This window comes from Coturnix japonica, chromosome 17, assembly GCF_054131305.1.
Source record: "Coturnix japonica strain WE chromosome 17, WE-NBRP24, whole genome shotgun sequence".
Taxonomy (NCBI): Eukaryota; Metazoa; Chordata; class Aves; order Galliformes; family Phasianidae; genus Coturnix; species Coturnix japonica.
In genome coordinates, this window is record NC_140679.1 from 13,305,160 (window position 1) to 13,315,743 (window position 10,584).

Genomic DNA, 10,584 nt, shown 5'->3' on the forward strand with positions numbered 1-10,584 from the left:
ATTTGGGTTTGATGGGGTTGAATGGGATTTGGGATTGATGGGATAAGGTTGAGGTTGGGATTGAGTTTGGGTGGGATTTAGGTTGGGGATGGGTTAGGGGTGAGATTGGGATGGGGTTGAATGGGGTTTAGGGTTGGGATGAGTTGGAGTCTGAATGGGTTGGGGTTGGAATTAGGATGGAATCAGATGGGATTTGGGTTGAGGGTGGGATTGGGATGGGGTTGAATGGGATTTGGGTTTGATGGGATAAAGTTGAGGTTGGGATTGAGTTTGGGTGGGATTTAGGTTGGGGATGGGTTAGGAGTGAGATTGGTATGGGGTTTAGGGTTGGGATGGGTTGGAGTCTTGGTGGGTTGGGGTTGGAATTGGGATGGGATCAGATGGGATTTTAGTCAGGGGTGGGATTGGGATGGGGTTGAAGAATGGAATTTGGGTTGGAATGGGAGGCAATTGGGATTGAGATCGGGATTGGAATGGAGGCAGGATTTGGGTTTGGGCTGGGATGGGTTGAGTTGGGTTAAGTCACCAGTGTTTGGATTCCTGATGCATTCCTTGGTGGTGTGAATGCCTCCCATATTGGATAATGCCTCCACGAAGGTGCCATCCTCTTGACAAGTTGGAAAGTGTTCTAAGGAAGGATGAAAGGTGAGCCCTTGAGTTCATCACCTTGGACACCCTGAGCCCCTGTTTGGGGCCAAACTGCAGCACATGCAGCATTGGGCTGGTGCCACTGCCATATGTGGTTCCCAGTCTGGAGCCATTTGGGAACAAACACCAACAATCCCCGTCCTGTTCCTGGGCAGGGAACGTCCCCCAGTCAGTGAGGAGCCTGCAGCACTTGTCAGAGTGAGGGGGCTTTATTGAGAAAGAGGAAAACACGGATGGGGAGAACAATGGCACGAATAAAAGAGTTTAAATTTATCAGCAGCGATGAATCAACACACGTTGTCTTGGGAGCAGGAGTGACACTTCAATGGGACTCTGTGTGGGATTTGGGGAAGGGATGGGAAGGAAAACAGCGTAATTGAGGTAAGGGAAACGTCTCATTAACGCGGCTCTGCTGTGTGCAGGGGATGGAGGAGGAGTTGGGGCACTGGGGTGGGATGGAGTGGGGATGAGCCGTTCCCCATCCCCATAGCGGTGCTGGGGTCTGGGTTTGGTGCACAGCCCCCAATAGCAGAGGCAGAAACGTGCATCCTTTGCACCGTGGGGTTTTAGCGTTGGTGGAGGGCGCTCAGGGCACATCTATCATCACCTCCATCAGCCCCCTGCGTGGGGGGAGCGCAGCCATCACATCCAGCACACGGCTGTGCTGCTGCTGCGCATCGGGGCTGTGCAGGGTTTTGCATCTGGGAAAGGAGAGGGAGACAAAATGGAAAGCCTCAGTCATTATTCACGACGAGTTGGGTTCCTAAGTGAAGCCAGGAGTGTCTCTGAGAGCTGAAATGCAGCCTGGGCTGCTCCGGGTGGAGTCTGGGGAGAGCTCTGCATCCACACCAAGTCGTGGCCATGTGCGTAATAATGCAATTAAGGCATTGCTGCAGACAAAGGACCCGGCGGCCGCGTCATCGATCACACTGATCGTTACTTAACGGATTCATCAACAGGACGGCGAAAAAAGGGAAGCGTTCTAATAGCAAACGGCTCCTCGGGTTGCAAATGCCGGTCCCTGCAACTGCCTTCTGGGTGCATGAGGGCTGCGGGGAAGCCGCAGTAGCATCGCTGCATCCCTCTGCCTCTGCTCCTCCACGACCCCCCCGACCCCCTCACAGCTCTCCGGGACCGCCGGGCTCTGCTGCTCCGAGGTGGCAGAAAGAGATAAAGGCTTGAAAAAGACCCGACGCGAGGAGATTTGCCGGCTCCGACGGCCCCTTCCCATCCGCTTCTGCGTTAAATCCTCATTTGCATTTAGATTACTCGGGTCGGGGCAGGGTGCTGTGCCGCTGCAATAACGAGCACGGAGGGACCCATCGGTGCCATCGCCTCAGTGCCCCCATATGGCAGCCCCGGGGGGCGCAGACCCTCTCCACCCCTTTAACTTCCATCCCAGAGCATCCCTTCTCGTTTTCAGCTTTGGGGAATGGAAGCAGCGCTGGAAGCTCTTTTATTTCCCAGAAGATGCAGCTCCTGTACAGCGATGCCACCGAGAGGTGAGGGCTGGGGGCTCCCATTGCCATCCATGGGACACAACAGAGGGGATGGGGACGTGGGGTCTGCCTATAGATAGAGCCATGTACATGTATCTATGTATGAGCGTGCAGAGTGCCCTCCCCATGAGCATCCTGAGTGTGGGGTGGAAGCAGGGTTAAGTTTTTCCTCTGCTTTCTGTTGCTCCTCTGTCTGCATCCCGGGCTCCAGCTCTGCCTTTAAAAAATAATGACCCAGAGCCTTTTAACCCACTTTAAGGGCACTGCAGCACGTTTGCCAGCAGGCTGAGAGAGCAGCAGGGCCCAGTGGGGTGGGAAATGGTCCTCATGGATGGAGCTGCGGTGGTGGGGTCACCTCCCTGTGTCCCTTGTGCTGCAGTACTCAGATCCCAGGGCACCTCAATCACACTGGGACACCTCAACCCTACAGGACATCCCAGCTCTACAGGGACGTCCCAGCACTTCAGGAACATGCTGATCCTATATGGATATTCTAATCCTGCAGGGACACCTCAGTCTTGTGTCACTCCAAACCCACAGGACATCCCAAAGCTACAGAGACATCCCAACCCTGTGGGACATCCCAATCCTTCAGGGACACCCCAACCCAACAAGACATCCCAATTCTACAGGGGTACCCCAACCCTATAGAGACATTACAATCCCACATGATACCCCAATCCTATAGGGATATTCTAACCCTGCAGAGACACCCCAGTCCTACATGGATGCCCCAACCTCACAGGGCATCCCAAGCCTGGAGGACATCCCAATTCTGTAGGACACCCCAATCCTACAGGAACATTCTAACCCTACAGGGACAGCCCAATCCTACAGAGACATTCCAACCACACAGCGATGCCCCAGACCTACAGGAACATCCCAATCCTGCATGGAAACCTCAACCCTACAGGGACATCCCAGCCCTGTAGGGTTCCCCAACCCTCCAGAGACACTCCAACCCTACAGGGACACCCCAACCCTACAGGGACAGCCCAATCATACAGGGACATCCCAACCCTGTAGGACACCCCAAGCCCCTCATTGGGCTGACACCCAGCCCAGCAGGAAGCACATGCAGACAAAGCATTGCAGTGCCCCAATGGTCCTTGATTTGAGATCCCAATGGGAATTTCAACCCCATTTGGCCCTTTGAAGAAGGAATCAGTCTCAGCTGCCTCATCAGCTTTGCCTTGCAAAGGGGCAGGCTGCAATCTCCGGCAGCTCTGCAGCAAGGTAAGGCTGGTGTGGAGAGGTAATGACCTTCATTAGGCTCAATTGATGCAACTGGAAAGAAACCAGAGCCAGGAGGCAGCCTCTCCTTCCAGCCCACGCGCCCCAGGTGCATCCGCGCGCCCGCCTGCTTCCTCCAGAGCCATCAATTTGTCCAATAAAGGCCATTAGTGCTCCTTCCCAGCCCCATCCTCCGTGGGCTGTGTGACCTCGTGGGCACAGAGCTGCTGCAGGAGGTGGAGGGTACGGAAGGTCAGCGAGCGGCACCAGGAACGCATCTGTCCCCATTTAGCAGCAGTAATGCAGTGCAGAGCCCTGGGGCTGATGGCTGCTGTGGGACTAGAGGAATGGGGCATCCATCTGCATGGTGCCGAGCACAAAACCCCAACCCTGCGTTGGGCTCTGCTTCACATGGCTGTGAGTGCATAAACTGACAGTGCTGGAGAGGACGAGGGATGGATGCGCCTCCATAATCATGTTAGTGCTGCGAGAAACTCCTCAAGTCCCCACCAATTGCTCAGTAATGAGATCTTCCTTGGGCTGGCTGTCTCTGGCAGCAGATAGATGGGAGCAGCACCTGCTGCCCTGTGGGATGCAGGAATGCAGCGTCACTGTGGGGCCGGGCTGGGGATGCTGTGTTTGCATTGCCAGCTTTGCACCCATGGGCAGGGTTGCCGGTGAGGTCCCAATAGCACAGCAAGAGCATCAGCTCAAAAGTCCTCTCTGGGACCAGAGCTGGCTTGCAGGTCCAATAAACCACTGCTCACCAATGGGGATTTCCATGGGCAGAAAGACAACCCTGTGCACGCAATGGGCATCTTCTTGCAGCTCCACCAACAAGAAAACTCTCTTTGCAGTCAGTTTGTGCTCAGTCCCAGCGGGGCTACAGCTCGGTGCTGGTCTCCTGGGTGACCTCTGAACGTGGCTCATCCCCAGCTCCCCGCTGCTCACCCACGCCTAGTCATGCTGGCTGGCCTCGACCATCCGACGGGGCGCAGGTGGAGATGCGCTCCCGCGTGGTGTTCCGTGCTCGGGAGAAGCTGTTCTGCTCCACGCGGGCTCTGAAGGGCAGGCAGAACTCACGGAAACACCTCTTGAAGTTCTCATCCAGGAAAGCGTAAAGGACAGGGTTGAGGCTGCTGTTGGTGTAACCCAGAGCGATGCAGAAGTGCAGGCTGGCCACCACGTAGGGGTTCTTCTTGTCGATGTCCACCAGCGTCCAGACGATGACGAAGATATGGATGGGCGTCCAGCAGATGATGAAGGCTGCCACCACCACCAGCACCATGCGGGTGATGCGCCGCAGGTTGCGGTCCTTCTCCTTGGAGCCTGAGAGCAGTCGGACGCTCTTCAGGCGTAGGATCATCAGCCCATAGCAGATGGTGATGACCAGGATGGGCACCATGAAGGCAAAGATGAAGACGCAGATTTTGGTCACCGTGTCCCAGTAGATGGGAGGGTCGGGGAACTGCAGAGTGCACAGCACCGTTCCATCTGCTGGAAGAGAGACAGGAGGAGGGATTAAAACAGGGAGAGCAGATGGGGTGTCTGCTGGGAGCTGAATGATGCTGCTCCATGGCGGCAGAGCAGCTCCATCCGTGCTAAAACCACCAGGAGATGCATGACAAGCGCCACCTCCTTGCAGATTCCCATGGAGCTTTGTAGGATGCAGAAGGTGCCACGAAACGGGGGATCATTCCCTGCAGAGCTTTCTGCAGCATCCCAGCCCCTGTGGTGGGCACGTCCCTATGTCACCTTCCATTGGAATTGCCTGCTTCTGCAGGATGCCCTGAGCTCTCAAAGCAGCCAGAGATGGGCATGGGCCAGCTGGGGACTTCATTATATACCCAGTATACCCAAGTACTGGGCATTGTGGCACCTGATTCACAACCCAGGAGTGAACACCCAGGACTGTTCCCAACCTCTGCAAACAAAGTGGAAAACCAAAATGCTGGTTGGGATGAGCACTGAGGAACACAAACACGGTACCAGACCAAGTGGCTCAGCTGGGTCACCCCAGGAAGCACAGATGGGACCTTCCCACAGAAGCCCACTTGCCTTTTGACTTGGTGACTGCCATGACCATGATGGGCACCCCGATGATGGAGGAGAGCACCCAGATGCAGACGTTGATGACTTTGGCCTTGGCCGGCGTGCGGAAATCCAATGCCTTGACTGGGTGACACACGGCCACGTAGCGGTCCACGCTCATCATGGTGAGGGTGAAGATGCTGGTGAACATGTTGTAGTAGTCGATGGAGAGCACGAGCTTGCAGAGCAGCTCCCCAAAGGGCCAGGTCTCCATCAGGTACTTGGCGCTCTGGAAGGGCAGAGTGCTGGTGGCCAACGCGTCAGCCAGTGCCAGGTTGAAGATGTAGATGTTGGTGGCTGTCTTCATCTTGGTATACCTGAAGGGGAGGGCAGAGGTTGGGGCTGGTGGGTGCTCTGGGAACCAGAAATGCTTCTGGTTTGAATTCCTATTGAATTTGAAGGGGGTTGGAGAGAATCGCTGAGCAAATGTGGCACTGAGGGGGGTGGTCAGCGGGCAGGGTGGTGGGGTTGGGTTAGGGTTGGATCTTGGGGGTCTTTTCCAACCTGAATGACTCCATGATTCTATGAATGGGGATAGTGGGGATGGGTTGAGGTTGGACTGGATGATCTTAGTGGGCTTTTTCAACTGTAATGAATGGATGTGCCCATCTGGGGAAGGGCTGGAGACATTGCTGTGTTGGGTGAAGCCAAAGGAGCCTCTCCTACGCTCCTGGCCAGGGAAACAACCCTTATTCATCTCCCTTGGTGATCAAAGCAACTCCGAAAAGCTTTTCAAATAAGTCTCTTTTCCAATTAAATCGATTTACTCCATTTCCCCGAATCAGTTGCACGATGTCCTTTACCTCCTGAAACCTCCTCTATCTGATTTTCCACCCAGTAAATCGTGATTATCCAGCCTGCTTCCCTGTCGAGTTTCCCTGCAGAAATTGGATCGATTACCCAGGAAACAGGCCAGCTGGGAGCAGCACCACCAGCACGGCCAGAGCTGCTCCACGGGAGCCTTTGGAGAAGCCTGGCCCCATGCATGGCAAAGGATCACAGGGACACTGGTTCACATTGTGATAGGAGCAGTGCTTGGACCTGGTGCTGAGAGCTGAAGGTCCCCAAGGTCACAGTGCTCGGGGTTGTTTGTGGGGTGCTGGGGTCAGGGCTGTGCTTGCAGCTCCATGCTCTCCTTCCCAGGCAACCCCATACCTTGGGGCATCCTCTGCAGCTCCCAGCTCATTGAGGTGCACCCTAATTGCTTAGCAAAGCATCTCTGTGCATGCATAAAGCTGCTTGCAGCATCCACAGGGGTCAGGCTGAGAACTGGGGGAGGGTGCTGCACTGTGGATGATGGATTTGGCTCTGGGGTGTGGGGGGAGATGACCCTGGGGCTGTTGGGGCTCAGCTTAGAGAAGGACTCCATCATGCACAGAGCAAATTGGGGTGAGGCTGGGCTGCATTTCCTTTGGCTTTCCCCACCACCCATCATGAGACCCCACTGAGGGGATGCAGCCCCAGGTTGTGATGATGGAGCTGCAGAAATGGGGCTCTGCACAGCAGTGAGCATGTTCCTGCTGCAGCCCTTTGCCTGGGGGTTGGGGGGGGAGAACATTTGATTTGGATTTGCTCTTTGAGCACAAAATGAAGTTGAGATTTCCCTTTCCCTTTCCATTTCTCTTTGGTGAACGCACCAAAGCAACGTCTCCTTCAGGGTTAAACAAAAACCTGAGGGGTTTCTGTTTGCTGTCAGTTTTTGTTTTGGCTCACCCAGGTTAAAAATAGCCATTCCAGGTAGATTCACACTTCTTTTATCTCTGCTTGTTGCACAGAGGGGACAAATGTGTGACTCTGGCCATGCAGTGCTGGGTAAGCGCTTCTGCAGCCACTGCCAGATGTGCCCCCTCCTCCAGAGGGTGTTGGGAGGGATTCAGCCCAGGGTTCAGCCCAGTGGGGGGGGTGCAGTGTGGTGAGCCCCCCCTCCAAGCTGCCAGTGCCACCAGTGCTTGCAGGGGGGGCTTAAACACTGCAGAAGGTGTGATCTGTTGGGGGGTGGCTGTGTTCTGGCTCTGGGCTCCCCTTTTGGCTGCTCTGGGCTTTGGGTTTTGGGTTGGATGGGCTCCAGGAGGAGGGATGGAGGTGTTGGGCTGTGTAAAGGGTTCTGTATGGGCTCACTCACCAGCACCTACAGCACACTGAGGAATGGGGTCCCTATGACCCCGTGTCCCCATGTCCCTATGTCCCCATTTCCCTGAGCCCTGCTGGTGCACCCCAGCCACAAACTCCCCTGCAGAGTGCTCTGGACCCAGTCTGTGCTTACAGCCCCACTGACAGCCCCATCCTGTGCAGCTTTCCCCCTGTGCCCCAACACAGATCAACCCACCCATGTAACGAACTGCTCCATCCTCAGCTTTCTGCTGAATGCACACAGCTGCCAAAAGCTCAGAGACCTTCATTTTCAGGAGGCTGAGCCCCCACCTCATACAACCCCAAGGAAACCCCCCAAGAACCATCAGAGGGGCTCAGAGGATGGTGCACATCCCCCCCCATCAGAGATACAGCATCTGGGTCAGGAACTGGGGGGCCATAAACCACGGCTGTGTGCTCTCACTGCTGCACCAGGCGGCGTTACTTCAGCACGGGCAGCAGACGGACCGTATGAGTTTGCTGACTAAGATGCTGTTTGCCACATTCAGGCTTTTTCTATCTCAAAATGCCGTCCCTGCTCGCAGTGCTGAAGCAGCTGGAGGGGTCAGACCGTGTGCATCCCTCACTGTGTGTTTCCCCTTCGCTTCTGCTTTTTTTCTCCCCAGGTTCGGCTGTACAGCTGCTTTGGGTGGGTAAAACTCCTGCTGGTGCTGTGTCTGTGCCCCCTGCCCGGCACGGGGCTGCAGGAAGGAGCTGCCTTTGTTCTTCAGGTGATGCTGCACCGAAGCCCAGGCAGCTGCTGTCCCTCCTCCGAGCTTTGGCATTGGGTTTGCATGCTGTTCCCTCTCCCATCACCGATTCTGAGGGTCCCAGGAGCCAGGTGGGAAGGTCACACCGCTGACCCAGTGCAATGGAAGTGCTGGGATTGGGGGAGAAATGGGACAAGATGGGGAATCCCACACAACCCCCAGCTGCTGGCAGGGGTCCTGCGGGCCACAGAGCTGCCCTGATCTGTATGAACAGGGTGGGACACGCACGGCCCCCTGTGGTCCCCCCCAGGACCTACAAGGGGATCCTACAGGGTGCCCGCAGGAGGGAGGGGAATGGGACCCCCAGACAACATCTCCTGCAGCCTTGCTCTGATTCACACACACAGCCTGTGCTTCCTCTGTGTCCCCTCTCCCCTGCACGCCCCCCACACACCTCTGTGCTCACACGTGGCTGCATCACACCCAGCTCAGCGCTCCTGCCGGGCTCACCGTGCCCTGTGCACACCCACCCGCACCCTGTGCTCATCTCAAGCACAACGAGCACGGCGCACACTCACACCCCGTGCACTCTTATACCGCCCGCTCCCCACGTTGCACGCCCGCCCGCAGCCCCGTGCCCCCTCTCACCGCACGATGCCGTACATCACCAACACGTTGCCCAGCAGCCCCACCACGCACACCACCGAGTACAGCGCGGTGATGACGATGGCGATGAGGATGGACGTGGCGTTTTTAGCCCTCGGCGGCCCCGTCTCATTGCCGCTGGCTGCGGGCAGGGCATCCCACGCGGTGCCGTTATCCCACACCGAGGGCGGCTCCGTGGGCAGCTCCGTGTTCAGCTCCATGCCCCGCACCGCGCAGACCAAACGCCGCAGGTCCGAGTCCCGCTCCCTCCCGGCTCCGCCGCCTCCCGCAGTCTCCTTATAGGGCCGCCGTGTGCCCCGAGCCACGTGGGGCCGGGGGCGGCCCTGCCGCCTTCTGTCGCCTCCTCCCGCACCCCCCCGTCCCTACCTGCATCCCAGACCCCTCCCAGCACGGTCCTTATCGCCCCCCGCCGCAGCCCACCCTTCTCCGCGGTCCCCGCTCCATCCCGGTCCCTGCCGCCCCCGCCTCGATCCCTGCTGCACCCCCACACCGTGTCCCTATTGCCCCCGGTCCCTACAGCATCTCGACCACTCCGGGTTCCTGCTGCATCTCCCCCTCTTCCTACAGAGCCCCCACACTCGCTCCTTGTTGCCCCATCCCACTCCCTGCCGTCACTGAGGGACCCCGACCATGCCGGGGGGGGGGGGTCTCAGTGCTGGGGAACATCGGGTTCGGTGCAAACTTCGATACTGATCCGGTTTGCTTTTGTTTGGAGGGAAGGGAGGAGGGGGCAGGAGGGAGGGGAGAAGGAACGGGGGGAGGCAAACAGCCGCTGTCCCAACAGGGGAGCTGGGGGCTCTGAGATGGGATCGGTGACGGACATAGGAACGGGGCTCCAAATGGTGTGGAAGCTTTGAATGGGATCGGGTCTGCAAATGGGATCGGGGCTCCAGCAGGTCTGGGAACCCAATGGGATATGCTGGGGGACCTCTGCTCCTCTCGTGGGGTGTAAGGAACCCCAGAGGTCAGCGGGATGGAGGCACCCCGCACTGCCCAGCTGCGGGTGCAGCTCCTTTAGGTGCGGATATTTGCTCCCCCCAGAGCTCTGCTGGTTGTGGGGCAGGAGCAGCACATCACCCCACAGCCCGCAGCTCTCGGGATGCTTTGAGGTTTGCAGGGAAGCTATTAAGGAGAACCTTACACACTGAGCCCTTCCCGCACCGGCAGCGCTCAGCTTGAAGAGGAACACGGGCTGAGCTCCGCCGTTTGTTTTCCTACGTCAACAGCTCCGAGTTCTCTCCTACCACTCGGGGCAGGGAACAAAGCCCGGCGTCAGGGGGGTCCAAAGCAGCTGAGCTCCTCCCCTGCCCCGCTCGGTGGCTTTGGGCATCGTTACACCTTGTAGGGGGGTTGCATGGGGAACCCCTTCCCGGTGTATTGATGCTGCAGATAGAGCTGGGGTCACAGATACTGCCGGAGTCCCCAAGTTGTTCCCATCTCCTGGGTGCCCCATGAAAAACACCTTAGAATCAGCTTGAAATGAAGGTGGTTGCTTCGCCCCCGACCTTCCCATCATCGTGCCTGGGCCCACAGCAGGGACTGGTGCGGGGCCAGCTCTCGGCTCGCAGGCACTGCCAGCCCCGCACACCCATTAGTCCCTATGGGAG

The 10,584-nt window shown here is 57.4% G+C and overlaps 1 protein-coding gene and 1 long non-coding RNA gene across 3 annotated transcripts; one reads left to right on the top strand and one right to left on the bottom strand.

Annotated features, from left to right (window-relative positions):
• The first annotated feature begins 445 nt into the window (after positions 1 to 445).
• Positions 446 to 921, top strand: LOC107323943 (uncharacterized). Its single transcript, XR_001559373.2, has 2 exons — positions 446 to 645; positions 804 to 921. It is a non-coding gene; the product is annotated as an uncharacterized LOC107323943 (long non-coding RNA).
• Positions 839 to 9,405, bottom strand: OPRD1 (opioid receptor delta 1). 2 transcript variants are annotated; one of them, XM_015883527.3, is made up of 3 exons: positions 8,960 to 9,405; positions 5,439 to 5,788; positions 839 to 4,874 (listed from the first exon to the last, which is right to left on the bottom strand). In XM_015883527.3, exons 1-3 carry the CDS (start codon positions 9,175 to 9,177, stop codon positions 4,342 to 4,344), a joined length of 1,101 nt encoding a protein of 366 aa, XP_015739013.2. In that variant the 5' UTR covers positions 9,178 to 9,405; the 3' UTR covers positions 839 to 4,341. The 2 variants fall into 2 exon arrangements, with proteins under 2 accessions (XP_015739013.2, XP_015739012.2); XM_015883526.3 differs by having other exon boundaries at positions 839 to 4,877; positions 8,960 to 9,403.
• Positions 9,406 to 10,584: the final 1,179 nt, after the last annotated feature.